The sequence below is a fragment of the Caloenas nicobarica genome, chromosome 7, assembly GCF_036013445.1.
Source record: "Caloenas nicobarica isolate bCalNic1 chromosome 7, bCalNic1.hap1, whole genome shotgun sequence".
NCBI classification, from domain to species: Eukaryota; Metazoa; Chordata; class Aves; order Columbiformes; family Columbidae; genus Caloenas; species Caloenas nicobarica.
This window is the reverse complement of record NC_088251.1, coordinates 13,677,241-13,697,422: the sequence shown is the minus strand read 5'-3', so window position 1 is coordinate 13,697,422 and position 20,182 is coordinate 13,677,241. Positions and strand designations below refer to the sequence as shown.

The 20,182-nt window shown below is 45.7% G+C and overlaps 1 protein-coding gene across 2 annotated transcripts in view; it reads left to right on the top strand.

Moving 5' to 3' along the window:
• The first annotated feature begins 1,432 nt into the window (after positions 1–1,432).
• Positions 1,433–20,182, top strand: part of NEURL1 (neuralized E3 ubiquitin protein ligase 1) — a 153,570-nt gene continuing 134,820 nt past the window's right edge. For both annotated transcript variants that reach the window (XM_065639295.1, XM_065639294.1), the window contains exon 1: positions 1,433–1,517. In XM_065639295.1, coding sequence (XP_065495367.1) covers positions 1,433–1,517 — 85 coding nt within the window. The remainder of the gene's footprint in view (positions 1,518–20,182) is intronic.

Below are 20,182 nucleotides of genomic sequence, written 5' to 3'. Positions count from 1 at the left end.
ACTCACTGGCCTGGGTGCTCCAGAGTGGGTGAAGTGGTGTGTCCACCCCATCTGGTGGTGGACAGGTGTGATATTAACATTGGACCTTCTCTCTCACAGCAGGCAGGGGCTTGTGCAGGTGTGAGAGTGTTCCATGCCTGCAGCACTGGTGCCTGTGCACGTGTAGCTGTGAGGAAGCTCATCTCTGCACAGAGGGCTCCAGCCACCCAAGCCAGTCACAGTTCGTGTGGGCCATGGTTATATTGCAGCAGCTTTCAGAAGCCAGATGTGCAGGCAGTGCCCCATGCTAAGTACCTCATCAGTACAGGCTCCTGACCCTTCACAGGAGAGACCTGCCAGTGAAGTGTTTCCCTTCACCTCATTTCTATCCTACCCCACTTCCCTGAGCTTGGCTGGAGCTCCTTGCTGCTTTGAGAGTGAAGTAAAGCAGTAGGTGCAGGCATCCACCCACCTTGCTGGGTAGGTTGGGGACCAGTAAGGGACCCACACATCCCACTGACTATCTGCCTTCTTGTCCACCTGCCCCAGGATGGAGAAGGACCTGCTTGCCCGTCTGCTTTGCCTTCCCCTGGATGCTGCTCTGATGTTTTTGCATCCATGAGAATCCTAATTGCTTTAGGACAGTTGCATCCTAGCACAGCATGTCTGCTTGGCTGGATGTTCATGCATGATGCAGCTTCTTTGAGGGACCTGGATTCAGCCACAAATTTCCTTACTGGGAGGGTGCTGGGCTGGCCCCGGGGAAGCAGGTTTAGCGCCAGCAGGTGTGAGGGAGGTCCACCCTAGCAGCATCCCCGGGAGGCGAAGGTGCACTGCTCCACGAGGTGCCTTTCCTCATGGGCTGGGGAGGAAAATAATGTCCATGACCCCGCGGCTGCCCCTCGGGATGCGTCGTCCTGGGCATCTTTATGATGTAAGGGGAAGCCGGATCTGCAGGGTGCTGGGAGGGGGAAGGCCGGCAGCGTTTGCTGCCACGGCCCCGGGCAGCCGGGACGTGGCGGTGCCGCCGCCATCCCCGCGGGGTCCCGGTCCGTGTGCCCGGGACCGAGCTGAGGCGGGGGCGGGAGAGGGTCTTGCCTGTCCCCACCTGTCGCGCCAACCGCGGCACATCTGGGCAATGCGCGGAGGCGCTCCCCCCACCTCCCTGGGGCGGAACAACTGTCTCCATGGCGACAGGGCGCGGCGGGGGGGCCGCAGTGCCCCCGCCCCGCCCCGCCGTACCGAGCAGCGGCGGAGCCGAGCGGAGCCGGCGCGGCCCCGTGGAGGGCGGCGGCAGCGCGGGGCATGGGGCCCGGCGGGCGGCGGGCAGGAGCGGGGCTGGCGGCGTCGGAGTGAGCACGGGAGACGCCGGCGGAGCGCTGCCCCCCGCCGCTGCCACCGCCCCCGGAGAGAGACCTTGCGCGGTGCCGCCCGGCTCGGCTCGGATGCCGCCATGGGGAGCCGCTTCTCCAGCATCCCCGCGCTGCCCCGCGGCGGCCAGAGCCGCCTACACCGCGCCCGCCACCACCACCTCAAAGGTACGGCTCGGCCGGCGTCCCCGGCAGGACGGGCACCCTCGGTGCCCCGGAGCACCCGAAGCACCCGTGCGGTCGGGTGCGGGATGGGTGCTCTGGGCACCCTGAGGTGGGATGGGCACCCAGGCAGAACACTAACCTTGGGCACCCCTGGGACCCCACATTAGGATGAGATCCCTAGGCACTCATAGCACCCTGAGCACCCAGTGCCGGATGGGCACCCCCCAGCGCCTCGGGACAGGCTGGTCTCCCCCGGCACCGCGGGGTGGGATGGCTCCATGCCTGGCACCCCATGGCCTCTGGCAGTGTGGGCCCCACTGCTGTGCTCCCAGCCCTGCCCCATGGGTGGCTAATTGGTGCACAGGGTCCAGCAGGCAGTGGCACCTCGGGAAAGCAAGGGACAACGTGTCAGAGGGGTTGGACCACCAAAGAGTCCCCAGCTGCATCTTGGTGAACAAAAGCTTTGCTTTGGTGTCTTTTCTGGGTGCTCCAGGAATGCGTCTGTGTATGTAGATCTGCCAGTCCTGTTTGGAGGAGGGCAGGGGGTATTTGGGGCTCCTTGTCCAGTTTATGTAGTTATTCTGCTCCTCATAAGGATGAAATCCCTTTTCTGAAATCCTGGGCCACTGTCCAGACCAAATCCAATGGGGATGACTTGTGTAAGGTGAGCAGGAGCGACTGCCCAAGGTCTTCTCTGTCCCTGCCCTCTTTTGCCCCCTTTGGCTGTAAACTGCATCGGGGATAGCAGAAAATAACCCATCATTCTTGAAAGGGATTTCCTTGGGCAGCAGTGCACACCGTATGTGTTCAACGCTACCTGGGTACCTCTTCACTAAGCACGTTTTCACAGCCAAAGGCACTGAATGATGAGAGCAGAGGATGTCAGCCATCTCTCTGTAAGCGGGGAATGAGGGAAGATGCTGCTCCCACAGCCATTTCAGGTGGTCAAAACTTGTTGCAGCTTCCTCAGTGTGTTTCAGAATTTGCAGCCACCAGTGTGGAAAATAGGGATGTTGCTGTTCACCTGCATTTTTACTGAGCTTTCAGATACATCTTTGGCATGGTCTAGGGGAGTGGAAGTGGTTAAAGGTGAGCTAGGTTGTTATACTGAAGGATTTTCTGATACTTGTGTTATTCTTCCGTTACACCTCTCTGCTCCTTTCCTCTGTACTCAGATGATTCAGAACAGTTTCGTGAAGCGAGGGTGATTATATCACGTCTTTTTAAATGGCCATGCAAGGAGATGTTACAAATACTTACTGCTCTGTCATGGACAAAGTCAGTCACAAACTCAGCCCAGTCAATGGCTGTGCTTAAAATTGACTTGCAAGGAGGAGGATGCTGAACCCTAAACAGTGAACTGTTGTCCTCTATCGATGTGAACATGAAGGCACAAGCGATGCTGTAGTAGTTGGTATGCAATTGTAAACTGCCAAGGAGGATTTATCTCTTAAGAATCATGCTGTCAGCTGGAAATCTTTCTGGAGCAACCTTAAGCAGATAAGAATTTATGAACTGGAGCCAGAAGGGACACTGCCACTTAATCCATTATCAGTGGCTTACGTGAGATTTTTGAAGATGCCCTGTATGAAACACCTGATTTTTTGCGGGGGGGATGTGTGTGTTAATGGCACTTTGTTTCTTTCTTTCTTCCTTTAATTTACATTTTAATTAAATTTCTACCTGTGCTGAGGCAGCAATCAGAAATGTTCTCAAGGCTGTAATGTATTAGAGCACTGAAATAATTTTGGTTTGGAGTAAAGAGTTAAGAAGACATCGCCTTTGTTGTAAAAAACAAGCAAATGCCAGGGACAATATGTGCCTTTTCTGTCTTTTTTGAAACCGGACTGCCTCAGGTCCTACATTTAAATGCAGAATAAACAAGTCTGATTGCATCTGACAGGTTCCTGTAAAATGGTCCGGAGGCATAGCAGCAGAAGTATGAATGTCACACAGTTTTGTTACATATCTGCCATTTAACATTTTGTAAAGTGTATTTTAATTGAAGGTCCCCAGTTGTTCTTCCCTCAGTGTCTGGCTCAGTGCTAGGGACACTGAATTTTAATAATTTGTCCACCATCTAGTACTTTTCTTCTGTGATGATCTCTTAGTAACCTGGTGCCAGGGATGATTTAGGCTCATTCTTGCTAAAGAAGAAACTATGATTGCATTAAGTTTCCCAAGGTGGTCTGGGGACTCTGAAGTCACTTCCTGAACCTTACAAGTTCATCTCTGCTATATAAAAAATAAGACCTCCATTCATCATAAAGCTGTTGCCCACGTGTACTGAAAATTTAAAAACCTTTCTCTTAGTCCTGCTAAAAATAGTCACCTTTAGTTAAGCAAATTTTCTGGGTACTGTCGGATACTTTTGGTGGTATCGAAAGCATAACACAGAAATATAACTGAAAACTGGAATGGCTGGCAGAACACTTGCTTTGCTTTTGATGATCGTGCCTAAGAAGGAAAGCACCCAACTTGATTCTCAGACTGCAGCTGCAGTTGTAAAACCAGGTAGCTGAAAAAGGCAGGTCTTTACTGAAGATGCCTGCAATAGTAAACCTGGAACCCTGGGCTTATGATTTTAGAGTTGCTTTCAGAGCAGTGCTTTAAAATCTGTTTTGTCCAGCCCTTTATAAAATAACTTCACATTACTGTTCACTAGTAACTGATAGACACAAGCACTTTGGGATTACCTGTTCCAAAGCAGTATGTTATGCCTGGATTGTTAATCCAGATTTTGGTGTCACAGCCTGCCTGCAGGCTTTTGCCATCTTGGGGACAATGAATTCTAGTCAGTGGAAACAGAAGTCCTCTAGAACTGCAGCTGATCAGATGCCATGGTCTTGATGTGGATGTTAAAGTCACGGCCAGTGGTTGTAAAGAGGTTGTCACTTGGTGATAGCATGATGCAGAGGTTGAGGTGAGATTATTTTCAGCATTCCTGTGAGTATTTCCCTTCCCATAACCCAGATGTGGCTGTTTCTCCGGAGTGATGGAAGGTGATCCATTGTGTACTTTCCTGACACTGAGCAAAAGATCATGATTATCTGATAACAATCTCCTTAACGATGCAGCCAGATAAAGCCCAGGAAATTTTTGCTGTCCATCCTCTCTGAAATATGGTTTGTGATAACTCTCAAACAAGGTTTGTATGGTTGTTTGGAGTGGAACAGAGTGGGAAAACCCCAGCTGTATCTAATCTAGATTCTGAGATGAAAAAGATCAACCTTTGCATCAGTGGCTCTGTATACTGTTTATTTACTAGTGCCAGGGCAGTCTGGCTTGAACTGTTCAACCAAGGAGACTTCTATTATTTCTTGAGACATACATCCCCAGTTCAACCCACCTCCCTGTCCCAGGGTTCTTCTGAGACAGTCTATTCAATCTTCTCTCTTAATTCTCCTTTTCAATCCTGGTGTATTTTGGTAAATGACTCTCCTTGCAGACTGTTGCATCTTCCAAATCTCTGCAGCTGTTGCATTTCTTCCTACTGCTCAGCCTTACTGGCTGTGTTGAACTGTGATATGTGGGCTGTGTACCCTGTTAGAGCTGTTGTGTAGTTCCCAGATTTGCTGGTCCAGAATGCTAGAAATCCAGTTTTTGCTAGCCCTTGGGCCAGAGGTGAGGTGTGGGACATGAATGCCACCTTCTGTGCTCCGTGAGCAAGTGGCTCTTCATCCTCACTTGTGTCTGTGTCCTCACTTTCAAGAAAGCTTAGCCATTTCTGTGGACAGCAGATCAATATTACATTGTAAAAGCTAAGAAGTATTACTGTCTCCTCTCTTAAATCCTTTCCTCCAGGTTCCTGCTCAGGTTTGCTGCTCTTTCCTGAGCCCTCTCTTGCCTTGGAAGGGAGCTTTTCCATGGTGAACAACAGCGAGCAGGATTTCTTCCTGTCATTTTTCTCACGGGTTAATGCACCCATGATATTTATGCAAAAGAATGCATGTGCTGTATAACAGAGACAGCCCGAGCTAGTCAGAGATCCTCTTTTTGGCAGTGGCTGATTACTCATGGGTTATTCTTTATTATTTGCATGACAGTGGTATCTGGAGGCTCCCGTTGAGATCTGAGTCACGTTGTGCTGGGTGCTTCCATGGTCCCCTGTACTTACTGCTCATTCATACAGATAGCTCTTATGTGTCTGGGTGATCTCTGTGGGATGATTTGGGGTTTATATCCCCAGAATATCACACGAAGCAGGCTGGTACCTTTGCAGGACAGTTCTTCCTAGTCCCTTTTTTATTAGGAAACCTGAAGGCAGAGTCAGCAGCGGTTTGCTGAAGAGAGTGACCCTGCCTTTCTGGCTGCAAGCCCCCAGAAGCACAGCCTGTTGTGCAGCACTTTACCAAGGAGGCAGGAGCTTTGTTGCTTTTTCCAGCCCACAGGAGAGACCAGTCATGATTATACAGTCTTTGCCTGAATTTTTACAGTTGCCGTTCCAAACTCTGTATCCTACTGACACATAAATACATCTGACTTTTTTCTTCTTTCACTGGTATTTTATGAGCTGCTGAAATACATGCAGAAGATAGCAATCTGGCTGGTGTAGGCATTTCAATAATTATATGTTGCTGATAGGAAAGACTGTCCTGCTGCCAGCTCCATTTTGTGCACTGGCTAGATAAAACTAATGGGGAGTAAAAGGACGCCAGCAGCTGATGATCATGGGGATTAGAAGTTGGGGTGCAAGCAGTACACTGGGGGCAGATGCCAGTAGTGATGCTTTGAGATAACCTCAGCTCCCACTGCTATCATAAGTGGTTCTTCTTTAAAATAATGTTTAATTTTCTTCCAGCCTTAGACAGTCAGAAGTTTCATCATTCAAGGCTTTGAAGGATGCCTCCAGCTTCCTGCCCTTCTGCTTTATTCTGTCCTGGATTGCACTTGTTTCCCTCTGATCTGTCAGTGTGTCTGGGTTGTAGGTATAAAGTTTTTCCTTCCTGAGGTTCTCAGGTTTATATGACCTTCTTCCAAGAACTAGATTTTTTCCCAAGCTACTGAACTTATATTTATTGCATTTAAACTATGTGAAATTGCCCATTGCTCCAAACAAAGCAATTTGTCGATCTTATTTTTCCTTTCCCATTGCCCTTTTCATAAGGTGCTGCAGTCTCTTGGTGGAGCAGGTAATGCAGCTTGTCAGAAATTTCCCAGAAAAATTGTCTGGTACTTTGCCAACAGGAGATGCTCTGTATTTCCCAAGAGCAAGAAAGGCTACTTTTGAAAACCAGTAGCAATCAAAACATCAGTGAGGTGATTGAGCTGAAAATGTCAGTCCAAGGCTCAGTAGCAGTGATAAACAACAAATGAAATACTAGAAATTGTAAGGGAAGACAAGAAGAAGAAAATAGAGGCCATGATTAGATTGTTGAATCAATCTGAATATTGTGTGTAGTTCTGGTTCTTCCCCTTCCACCATCCTAAAAAGATACAGGAGGACTGGAAAAGGTTCAGGGGAGACCAACAAGTACAGTTAAAAGTCTGGATTAATTTCATATAAGGAATAATTGAATAAACTAGGACTCTGGAAAAAGGGACACCTGGGGTGGGAAATGACTGGCATGTAGACAGGGGGCAGCAATGCACTCTTCAATGTATCTTCCAGTACAAGAATTAGGAGGACATCAAATGAAGTTGATAGATTCCAGCTCCTTTTGAACAAAAGGAGGTTTGGCGATCTGCAGTGGCTAGTAGCTCTGTAAAGCTCATTAATAGCTGATGTTATGGATGCTAAAATGGGCCCTGTTTTATGGGAGAATGGAGGAGGTAATGAACAAGGAATCCTTTGAAGTTATGTACTTTGCTACATACAAAGACTACATACTTGCCCTACTTATATGGACTTCTCAAGGGCATCTTCCTAAGGCCACACATGTTCAGCTGAAAATGATAACGCTGAAATGAGAACTTAAAACTTCTCCACATCAGTGACATGTGGAGCTGGGTTGTTCAGACATTGCAGTGATGGATGGAGGGATAGGGCCTGCTCTAAAGTTGGCTGGTCTCTAGCTGAATCTATCCTTTTTTTCATGTGCATCCCTGCCTGGGTGTTTACAGAGTGGTTTATTGCCATGGCAGCATTGAAGTCACAGAACATCCTGGCTTTATTTGGGAGAGTAGGGATTGTGACGAGGTCCCTGTGCAAAGTCCCATCACATCTTTCTTGGATGAGGCTGTGCCTCCTGCACCCTGTGGTTTTGAAAAATACAGGTGCTTTTGCATTTATAGGCTCTTTTGGAGCAAGAGAAAGCAGGTTCTCTTTGCTTATGTTGACCTCTTGAGTAACAGGGGACTAAGTAGCCCCCACTTCATCTTGTTTCCTAGGCTGTTGAAATAGCAGCTTTTGTGGATAGCCCTGTATCTGGGAAGGTTTCTAATACAGAGGCTTGGAAGACTTCAGATTTGGCAGCTGTTCTTACCTACTGCTGCTAGGATAATTGCTCAAACCAGCTACTTCTGCATCACTGAAATTGTTGCCTGTGGCAAGTACATAAGTACACGTTATTTTACTTATGGTGCTTCTACCACTTCATGGTGACTCCTTATTTTGAGCTGGGGATCCATATGTGCTCTAACTTGGTTTGCCTTGAAATGTTCAGATATCTGAGCAATCCAATTGTGAACTGTCCCGAGCAGCGGGGTCTGCAATGCTTGAGTTTCCGTGTTGTCTCCATCCAGAAACGGTTGATCTAAGATTACCTTCATAGCAGCACTGTGCAGGTGCTCAACGCTGTGCTGCGAACTGCCAAATCCCAAAGCAGTCTCTTACTTTAATGACAGCACTGTGCAGGTGCTCGGTTCTGTGCCACAAATTGACAAATCCCCAAGTAGTTTTGGGGACAAGAGCTGAATTTTAACTGAAGCTTAGGGTCTGGCAATGGTTAAAGTTTCTACTGTGACTGTGGCATGAGCCTGAGCTACCTTTTAACCTAGCTAACTAGGGTGTTGCTAGCCGTGTAGCTGGGGAGAAGGACAGACACTTGGACACTTACCCATACTAAGGTCTGGGATGATGCAACCATGTGATTAAAATTGAGGTGGGTAGGTTTTCACCTCCATTCATTCTTGGGGATCTCTAGCTGATAAAGGCATGTTGTATATAAGATTTTAGTTCATGTTTACACTACTGGTTACTTGGCCTTCCAGTTATAGGATTAAAATAGGATTGTGTTTTAAAATTATAGAGTGGTGGATGTCGTGGTGATATTATGTTTATATAATTCTCCATTAGTCCACCTCGGTTCAACTCTTTGCTGAAGCATAGGGAAAAATTCTCAGCTCCCAGAAAACTGTCAGGTTAAACCTCAGGTCTATTTTATGCAAAACTCTGAAAAGTAAATGTTAATAGTTCTCAGCCAGCTTTGGAGATAAAACACCATGCAGGTTTTTTAGTTTAAAAAAACCCTACTTAATGTAAAAATTTTTTTGAAAAAACAATAATAAAATTTCAGACAAAGTAAATTCTAAAGTACCAGTATTGTTTGCAGAGTGTCCATCCTCTCTTTGTGCCTTCATATTCAGTATTGGGGTTTCACACTAGTAACACTGAGGCTTCCAGATGTTCCTGCATATGTGGGCTTATACACATGTGCACAGGCATATGCAGGGATTCCCTATTGATTCTTGATCTTGTAGTTTTTATGATATGGCCAGAACATACCCTTTGTCTAGGATCGGGACTTGAGAAGCAATGGCTGGGGGGGCTCTGTAACTAGCCAGTGGGGTAGCAAAGAAAGAGCCTGGCTTCTGAGGAGACAAGGGGCCGTGGGATGTTGAGCAAAGCTGGAAATCTGGGATCCTTTGTCTCAGTGGAATTAGTCACTTTTGGGGTATTGGTTTCTTACCTGGGGAGCTGAATGGGAGCATGAAAGTCTTCGTGAGCTGCCCCTGTCTGGACATCCCTCTGGCTTCACCCTACTTGAAAGCTGTAGCTCACACCCTGACCCAGTCAGAAGAAATGAAATCATGTTATGCTTGGTTCATTCTAATTTACATTGACTTCCCATATGTCAACATACGATTTAAAAACCCCACTGATCATCTTTTATCCTCTGTTAGGCATAAGCTCTGCTTGATTTCCCTTTAACTGCTACTTGGATGGAGACATGACTGTGTTTTTTGCTCTGCTGCTCATCAACACCATCTAATGTAAAGCTTAGCGTTGGAGTCTTAACTTGCTACTGGACAGGCTTTTGCTGGATAAGCCAAGCAGCTGTAGATCCAGAGCTTATTTACCATTCAAATTCCAACTCTTCATCAGAAGGTTAGTTCAAATCTCCTCCTTAAGAGATACCTATTTAATAGAGCATTTAATTGTATTGGTATTACTTACGATTTCTTTTATTTGAGCAACTGGTGCCATTGAATTTTTAAATATCTATCTAGCTTTCAGGATCATTTTTGTCCATGCTGAATGCCATTTTTTTTTATATTTAACAAGTATTTACCAGGTAGGAAGGGAAGACATAGTTTCCCATAGAAATATTGAGTCACTGTAGAAGACAGGACATAAATAACTTTAAATGTGGCAAACAGAATCTGTGTATTACGTGAGTGAGTCACTTGAATAGATGTGATAGAAAATGAGAAAGAGAAAATGTGGCTCACTAATTGACTATGTTGAAGCATTTCAGCAAATACCGAAAGAGAAGTAGCTGCTGAAATAATTTACTTTTTCAATTAAAAAATACAGTGAACACATTATAAAGGACCTAGGTAGCCTTTGATGTTAATACTGGATTTCTAGATTCCTGTTCCCATGTCTGTATATCATTTAGTGTACCGGTTTTAACAGTATAACCCTTCAACAATGACATCCCTTAACAGGCATAAAATAAAACAAGGGTGCAAAAAGTTCTCCATATTTAAATTCGCAAACACCTTTTGTTTTTAAAGGTTTAGAGTTGAGATGCCAAGTGATAAGTACTGACAGCTTTGCTCTTCCACTTGACATCTGCCCTGCATTAGTTGTGGCAGAAAGTTCTCACCATCTGCTGGGTACCTCATGGCCTGTGGAAATCACCTGGTGTTTGGTGCAATTCCTTTGGACGGTTGTTCTCTGACCCTGTTGACATGCACTGGAGGGCTTAGCAGAGAGATTAAAAAGCAGTTTGAGGTTTCAACAAGAGAAGTCCTGCAGGTGGGACCTTTAGCAGTGAGTGGAGTGAGCTCTGGTTGCTCTTGCCCATGCAATGTGTGTTTGGTGGCTGAGCAGATATTATCAGTCCAACATGAAGACCAGGAGGAAAAATTACCCAGCAATGGGTTCGAACAGAGACTGAGGGTAAACTCCCAATTTGGAAATGTTAATGCTACATCCATTATTAATAACCCCACTTCAAAAGAAAAAATGCTTTGCTACAAATGAAGATGTGACACAGGGTAGTGGCAGGCAAAATTAAAATTTTATACTTGCTGTGGTCTTACAATAAAGGTTTTGTGATACACACCCAGCAATGCTGCTATAAATAGTCTCGTTATCTAATCTTCCACCTCGGAATATGACAGAAGATTACAAGTAGGAAAACAGTTCAGTGTAGCTTTTAGCTATTTTCCCACTGCTTCCCTTGTTTCTGCTGGAGCATTATTGCTGTGCCCCTTGTAATTCATATGGAGACAACATTATTCAGAAGTACAGAATGTCACTAGGAGGAGGAAAGTTCAGATAAAACCCAGAAGATTTATGACATAGTTTAGATAACGCCATGTAGGAACTGAGATGAGGGAAGTAATGATAATTCACGATCCAGCGGCATTTCTCAGGGTGTGGTGAGACCTTATTCATGCCAACTCCATTGGGTCAGATATGGAACGGGGCATGTTTTAATAAGGTGCTCTACATGCTTGATTGTGGAGGGAACGCTTTTGCTAATGAATAACCCAGACACATCATACAGTATGGGTTCTGTCCATGCAGGTCTAGGACCTGATCCAAAACCAACAGAAGGTCCCTAGAAAATTTCACAGTGGCATAGCTAGCACAGAGGAAACTTCTTTCTCTTTTGATCGTATTTCCCAAGGGAGAAGGAGTTGGTTGGTGGCAGGGATGACACCTCCTCTCCTCCCCTTTCTCTGCCTTGCCAGTGACGCACATCCTCATTTCTGACCCTTCCTTGGAGCCCTTCCTGACCTGTTTCAGATGGGGCTGAGTCCTGGGAAAGCTCCCCTTGAGCAGGGGTAGCTAAAAAAGATATTCTGCAGCCTTCGTGTGTGGACACAAATAACCCTTTCCCACAGAAGACTGCATATCGCTTTCTAAACCTTCATGAAGTTTTCTTGTGGCAGCCATGGGAGGAGGCACGAGGGAGTATGTCTCTTGTAGATCTGAAGCCCCACAAGACTTGACCCACCCTTTTTTTGCTATATGAGGGGAGTTAGGAAGACTTCGAGTGTTTGTTCAAACCTCAGCACTGCTCATCTGCTGCGGGGTGGCTTCCCTGCCACGTGGCTCAGAGGAGTCTCTCTACCAACACCATGTTGGCATATGTCCAGGCAGCTCAGCAGAGTGTGGTGGTGGGCACACACATGTTCTCCAGCCATGGTCAACTACAAAAACCCTCTTCTGTGCCTTTACCACTCCTTCTCATGGAGGAGCTAAAACAATGACAAAACTTGAGGACTTGAGTCTCGTTGTAGCTGCTGCAGGGAGGCAAGAAAGAACTTGTGCTATCCCCTTGTCCTAAAATAGGCTGATGTCTAGGAAGGGAAAATGATTTATTTATATCTTGCATAACAATTCAGCAGAAGGAAGACACAATTCATCTCTTCAACACAGCAGTCCTACATCCATGAATTCCAATAGAGTTCACGTGATCCAGGCTCAGGATTCAGTTTTGCCTCCTAGGGAAATGCTGGGACTGGAGAGTTCCACCCTATATTCCCAGCTCATTGACTTAGCTGAGCTAAGTCTCCATCTAACCATGTCACCCCATTGCTGTCAGTAAACATCGGCAGCATCCTTCTGAGAACAGGCAATGGCATTCAGCTACCCCTGACTCACTCCGTTGGGCACTTCTGTCTCTTGCAGCTCTCTGAAAAGCATCCTTAAATACTGTTAAAAGCACAAAAGCTAAGGGACACACCTGCCTGGCTGAACTGGGGCCCAATGCTGCTAGTATATTCTTTACCAGCCCAGATTCTGTTATTTCAACTTAAATTCCCAGGCATAAGCAATTACAAGCTTGTCAGGTGAAATGCTTTCTGGGCAGCAGGGTGAACATGAGCCATCCTTGTGCCCTTGTGGCCAGGAAGGCCAATGGCATCCTGGGGTGTATTAGAAGGGGGCTGTTTAGTAGGTTGAGAGAGGTTCTCCTCCCCCTCTGCTCTGCCCTGGTGAGATCACATCTGGAATATTGTGTCCAGTTCTGAGCCTCTCAGTTCAGGAAGGACAGGGAACTGCTGGAGAGAGTCCAGCACAGGGCCACAAAGATGATTAAGGGAGTGGAGCATCTCCCTTATGAGGAAAGGCTGAGGGAGCTGGGTCTCTTTAGCTTGGAGAAGAGGAGATGGAGGGGTGACCTCATTAAAGTTTATAAATATATAAAGGGTGAGTGTCACGAGGATGGAGCCAGGCTCTTCTCGGTGACAACCAATGATAGGACAAGGGGCAATACGTACAAACTGGAACACAGGAGGTGCCACTTAAATTTGAGAAGAAACTTCTTCTCAGTGAGGGTGACAGACACCGGAACAGGCTGCCCAGGGAGGTTGTGGATTCTCCTTCTCTGGAGACATTCAAAACCTGCCTGGACACCTTCCTGTGTAACCTCACCTAGGTGTTCCTGCTCCAGCAGGGGGATTGGACTAGATGGTCTTTCAAGGTCCCTTCCAATCCCTAACATTCTGTGAATCTGTGACGTGGGCTTTCTTGTGCTTTAGCCTATTCAGCAGGAAGTAGAGTTACCTTCTGATTAGACTCTCCAGGCAGACCAAATTTGCTGTTGGAACAAAAGTTTTATATATAGTAAAATGCTCCCAGGAATGTCTTTTAGTAGTGCTTCTGGGATAAAGCAAGGATTTATTAATAAGAGGCACCCAAACCATGTTACACATGGAAGCAGAGTTGGAACAAGATGCTTTTGCTCTGATTCAGGGAGCTGATTGAATTCAATGACAGATACCAAGTATTTATGTCCTTGCCTGAGTTCATCTGTTAAATTTTAAAGTGTTAAAAGCAGGAGTTATTTTTGGAGTAAACATATTAAATAACGATGGGGAGTTCCAGCTAGGTATTGGTAGGATGGTATTTTATTATTATGCGTGGTTTTCCAAAGCGTACTGCTCAGACTGTCAGAATAGAAAGCTGTGAGGATAACACATTGCTCTAGATTTGCAGCAGAATACCTGAGTTGAGTTCAGAGAGCCCATTGTCTTTGTTTGTGACATTGCTTGGTATAATGAAGAATACAATTAAATTATATTTATTGTATATGTAAAACTGCATTGAATATATTGTTATACAATCGTATTATTTGCTGTAAAGTTCCTGACAGTTGTCCATATCTCTACATTAACATGGCGGGGGGGGGTGTTGTGTTTTAATTTTAAGTATGTTTTTTAGCATATTGACAAATGTCCAAACTCTAGAGAAGCTGTCACTTGCTGTGGAAACCATTGCAAACACACCTCTTGATTCCTTTTGCTCATTCTCCTGCCTACCAGTAGTCTTTTGTACTTCTTTGTTCAATTTGTTCTGTAACTTCATCTAAAATAGCCCCTGGCCTTTATTTTTGTTTATAGCTTGTTTATAGCTCTTAATAGTTTTAAATTATTTCAATTTTATTATCACTCCTAATGAGTATTTCTCCCTATTAGTCATTATTTAGCCTTTTAATCTTTCCATGGGCCATTTTGAAGACCTTGAATGGTGACTCTACAGCTGAATCAAGACTCAGGGTGAGGATGAACAGCTGACCCATAAACTTCAGGCAAGTTGTCGCATTTCCAGTGCCTCTGAGCCATCTTATGCCTCAAAAATTAATGCCGCTTACAAATTGCCTTCTGTGCTCCACCAAATACTAAGATGCTGTAATTATTTATGACAGTTAAAATCTCCTGATGGATTCAAATAAAAGCCAAACATCTAGGGAAAACAAGTCCTGTGAAGGAAGGTTATAGTATGAAAGAGAAGATGGCTCGCTTTGTCTGCAGATCACGTTGAAAGGCAAGCTATTATAGAAATACATGTAAGAGATGGAGACCTAGATGTGCTGTATTTAAGGGGGAACTCTGTAGCTGCTGCCATTAGACTATTTTCAGGTGTTTGTATAAGTGAATGACCCAAATATAGTTTAAGCCTATGACTATTTCATTTTAATAGCAATGCAAATACAGGAGGTGTAGGCTAAGAGCACTGCATCTAATTTAGCAGTGTTGCTTTAGCAACATCGTGCAGGATGTAAATAGTCTCCTTGGTAACACTTCCTAAGTGTCATTAGATAAGCGATGGTTATAAACACGGAAGCAGATCAGAATGAGAGACTCGTTCTTGTGCTGTGCCTTTCGATAGCCCCAGACATCATGATTAGCAGGATGGCAAAAGGAGAGAGGAAAGCTGTTTGGAGAAATGTGGCACTTGTTAGTGTTTTTTAAGTTGTGCTTCGAAAAACCACACCAGTGGTGGTGGGGTTTTCTGACTTGGTTTAAATAAGGTTTTAAATAAAGGGAGAGCGTTGTCTCTGCCCATCGATGGCACCTGTCAGAGGTGCTAACCCTTCTGCCATCTACCCTCACAGCATACACATGTCTTTGGTGAGCTGTGAGTCTACACATTAGGAAGGGGAGAGGAAAGGAGACCCCAGAGCTGAGCATGAGTGTGACTCTGCTGTCATTGCCCTGGGGAGAATATGGAGGTTGAGGTGGTGGTGAAGGATCTGCTTCTGGGTTGAGACCAAGTGCAGGATCTGCTCCCCTTCTGTTGAGCTTCCCCTGCTCCAGTGTCACTGCCAGTGGATTACCTCTTCAGAAGGAGATTTGAGTTTCTCTGTTGAATTCTGAAGGCTCTTTCCTAGAGATTAGCAACACAGTAGGGATGAAGGTGAGAAATGGGGTTACTTAGTGCTCAGAAACAGGGCAGTTGTTTCTGCTGTTGGCATTGTTATGTAGAAAACAGTCATGAATTGAGGCAGCTTTTCTAGCTCTCATGATAACTGATTTTTTTCTTAAAGCCTCAGTTTACAGACTGAAGGGATTACACAAGAATCCTAGCTTTTGTTTAGGCACCACTCAATTTTGTATACTTCCATGTTATAGAGAAAAGCTGCAAGGTATAAAAGGAATATGGCCTAATGGCTCAAAAATCAGAAAGCATACAATGGAACCACCAGTGGTTTTGTTTTACACTGATCTTTGCTTTAATCCCACTGGTTAATGCCCAAGGATCTCATCCAAGGAATCTGAATGCCTGATAATGTCAACTGGAGCACATGAAAGGCAGTGGAAGGTGATATGTCCACAAGAGCATCAAAATGGGTTTATTCTGGTTTGGGATGAAAGTCTGAAATAGCAGATGGTTTTATTTTATCATGAGCTTGACCCTGCTTGAGTAGAGACAGACAGTTGTTGGCCTTCTGCATTTTTTTTTTTAATCCTCTGAATCAAGGCTAAGCTAGACCCTTGTAGCCTGATCTGTGACCTTCAGGTCCACATATGAGTCCGCTAACTGGAAACTGGTCAGTCCAAGGGTCCCTTTTTCATTTCTTGCGGTGTGCAGAACCTTGCAATTTAGATATACAGCAAAAGACTTACTGCATTTTTTCCTATTCTAATGCAAAAAGGAATTCAAATGTCAACAGTCTCTCTTTACAAGGAAAACTTAGAATTAAGAAAAAAGGTAACAACAACAACAAAAAACCCCCCAAAACAACCATCCCCCACAGCTTTTTTTTTGGTCCCAAATCCTCTTAGAATTCATCCATCTTCCTACCGCTTGTATCTCGTGGCCTCTGTTGTAAATGTCAGTGCTAATTAATAGGACCTTGGTCCTCCATGTAGTTAAGATGGGTAACAATCCAACGTTTGTTTGTGAGACGGGTGCTCTTACATATCCCCTTCCCAGGGGAAGGTGCTGGAGCTGTTAGCTTTGTGTGTGAAAAGCTGCAAGAGGCAAAGTCCAAAACACCATTCTACCTCTGTAGTGTCAAAAACATTCAGGTGAAGCTCTCCTGAGCTGGGTGAGTGTTTCCTAACCCTTTTAGAGACTAAAATGGAAAGTCTGGGGTTCCCTTATTGAATTGGCCCCATCCCATCCCTATGCTGGGCTCCTGGGAGCCCACTGGAAGGCACTGGTGAGTTTTCTGCTTTGTGAGGGAGACACTGAGGTCGCTGGACCCTGGGATGCTGTTCCAGCCCTAAGGCAAAATGTTGCTAGCTTCCCTGTGCAGCGTGATAGCCTTCGTTCATGCAGTGGGTTTTGGGATTGGTTTGAAGGGGAAGTTTGTCTCTGCATCCCAATTGTTCTGCAGTAGAGGGACTGAGCAGCTGTTCCTCACAGCCATGGGCCATGGCTTAGTAGGACATGGGAATCTGGACAAATGACTCTGCTAAATGGGAGCTCAGTCCTCAACCTGCCCTTCCCTCTGCTATATGCAGTAAAGCATTTCTCTCCACGACAGTCACGTTGCTGTGTTTCTGCCGCATGTCATTTGGATATTGAGTTCTTAAACATTTGCAAGCATCATCTTATAAACCAGCTTGGACAGGAAAATTATCTTTATCCCTGATATTCCTGGCATGTTTCTCCTGCAGAGAGATATGGGCCTTGTGCTTTCTGTGGAGAATCAAAGGGCAGGAGTGGTAAGTGAGGTTTCTCTGCATGCCCTCTCATGGCACTTTGAGGTCTTCAAGTAAAAATGTATGGGGGGCAGGAATTGAGACCTAAATCAGGGTCTTGTAATGAAGGACTGGTGACTCTTCTCTGGGAGCAGCTGGTGCTGTGGCCATGTGTATGGACACTACTGGTGGACACAACAGGAACCCTCAAGTCCCAGGGAACTCCCCAGTGCCAGCTCTCCTTGTCATTTCTTAACACACGTGCCTGTGGCTCTTCACTGAGCTCTGATTTTGCAAAACCAAACGTGAAACTATCCAGAATGATTTAGACCTGATTCTGATTGGGTCTAGCTGAAGAGCTGGCTGGCATTTTCTTCCCATAAGCACCATAAAATGCAAAGCACCATCATATGTGACATTAGCAGACTTTCTCATTGGTCACAGCCCAGGGCGGAGTTCAGCCTGATACTCACTTTCTATGACAGGGCAGACCTTGCCAGCTCATCCGAATGCGTGCAGTCCTTTTTTCACCTGTGGAGATCTCAGGGGGTACACTGGCCTTGCCCATTCCCTGGAGCGGCCGACGCAGCCGCTGCAGCCCAGACCTGAGCCAGCTCAGGCGTTTCTGCACTTGCACCGCAGAGACTCATTCCGAATAGCACCTCTGCATGATGGAGGATCATTGCCCGTTCAGCAGAAAGAGCAATGGTTTCGTACTCCCAGTCCTGCTTCCTGCAGCACCTGGGTTGTCCTTGGAGATGTCCTGTTCACACACGGAGCCAGCCCTGCTGATGGGAGCACAGGGCCCTGTGGTGAGGCTGTGAGCCAGAAATCCCACACCCTCACCTTGCACATCTGAGATCAGAGGGCTCTTGCTGTTGTGCAACTGCAAACTCCCTTTAAATCAGTGTTTCAGTACAATCAAGGCAGCTCTGGCTTTTTTTAAACCTTGTGTTTTTTGGGTTTTTTTTGTCCATAGTGGGAACCAGGAGTTTCACACCCCACTGTGGCTTCCTAACTCACATGGAAATCCCTTCTTTTCTCTCTTGATGCTGTGGTTTTGCAATGCAGCCTCAGTAAGAGGCGGGAGAGCAGTGTGGGACTGCACCGCAGCTCTGACGAGGGATGCTCCATCACACCTGGGGCAGCAGACAGACATCACTCCCCAGCTCCTCATCCGCTCAGTTCCCGTCCCCCGTGTACTGCCTGCTCCCCCTGCCACACACCCGGCGCCGGACACTGCCCCTCGCCCAGCCCCAGCCATTGGGGTGGTCTGTAGACGGGGTCTCAAGTGTGACCCCACTACAGGAGGGCACCCCACTGCCTGAACCATGAGACTCCTCTCTCTAACCCCTCCTTCCTGACCTCTGGCTCTGTGTTTCCTGCCTGCTTCTGTGAAGATGCTCCTTTCTGTGTTTCTTCACAGAAAAACAGATCACAGCCAAAAATTCTTCTCAAGCAGCTGGGCCAGCCATGAAGCAACTCTCCCTTTGACACAGAAGTGCCTCATTCAGTATTCACCTCTGACAGCAGATGACTTTTGGCCACTCTTTTCTTGCTTGGATGTGGCTGTTATCTGCCACTCACTGGGCGCTTCCTCTGCAGCTGGGAGCTGCTTTCAGGCCCGTGCAGCCATTCGCTGTGTCTTGGACTGGCACCCCTCTTTGTTATTTTTATATTTTTAGTGGCCTTCCTTGTGCAATAACATGAATTATCTTTTTTTTTTTTTTTTAAGCATCTTCTTAGCAGAATATTAATGCATATAATTAAGATAGTATTTGGCTCTTGAATCACACTGTTCATCCCAAAATTGGCTTAATTACACAGCTGCTCTTCTAGAATGAGGCTGTGTTTGTTTAAAAGCTTAAATATGGAGATAAGGGCAAAATTTCTTCCTCCAAGGAGAAAACCTCCATTTCAGATTTTAGCTATGTTGTAAACAGTGGTTTCTCTGTTTTAAGGAGGGGAAAAAGTCAAGGGAATGGTACTGTTGATTTTTTAAAATTTTTTAAAAATCCTCTATATGGAGAGGGAGCCACAAAGCCCATCTATCTATCTATCTATCTATCTATCTATCTATCTATCTATCTATCTATCTATCTATTTTCCTGCATTATTGAAGGTAAAAAGCTTGAGGATCTTGCATTCTTTGGGTTGGTGTACATGTGATTCCTCTGGTTTTCCTCTCTCTCTGGCATCTCGAAACTCAGGTGTCCCTAACAGCCAGACAAAATCTACCATGTAAGGCTCCTGCTTTTCACCACCTTCCAGTTTGTGAACCATAAAACTAGCTTTAACCGCAGCCTCAACCTCTTGATGTTACAACAACATGGAAGAAAAGTGCCTCCAGACAAGTCTGCAGGATTATTTCAGCTTTCTGTGAGACAACTGAGAAGTTATGTTCAATTTTGCCATCAATTCTTCCACTTTAAATGTTGCTGCTGTATACTATCAGCCCCTCCTGCAAGTACGTTCATGTTTGGCACAATGCAGTGAATCAGATTATAGCTACCCTTTATTACCTCTGATGCACACAATTTCAGCAGTAGAGGTTTGTTTCAGAGGAAATGAATGAGGATAGTTAAAGTCAAATATAAATAGACCTCATTAAAAACCAAACAAACCAGCCTCTGTTTCATTATGTGACTCTTAACTGCACCATGAGAATTGAAGTAGCTCTCATTAAAGTCCCCTGGCAGCCTTGTTCTCTTCATCTTCTTCTGCAAAGTCGCTGACAAGCTCCTAGGAGCTCTTGGGGACATGAAACCAATCTTCAACTTGGAATGGGAGAGAAAGGGAGAAAGCAAACAGAAGCAGCCTGCGAGCATGTGCATGCAATGAAATGAGCGTAGCCCTGCCAGAAGAGATGAGGTCCTGATTGTGCCTGTGCAGAA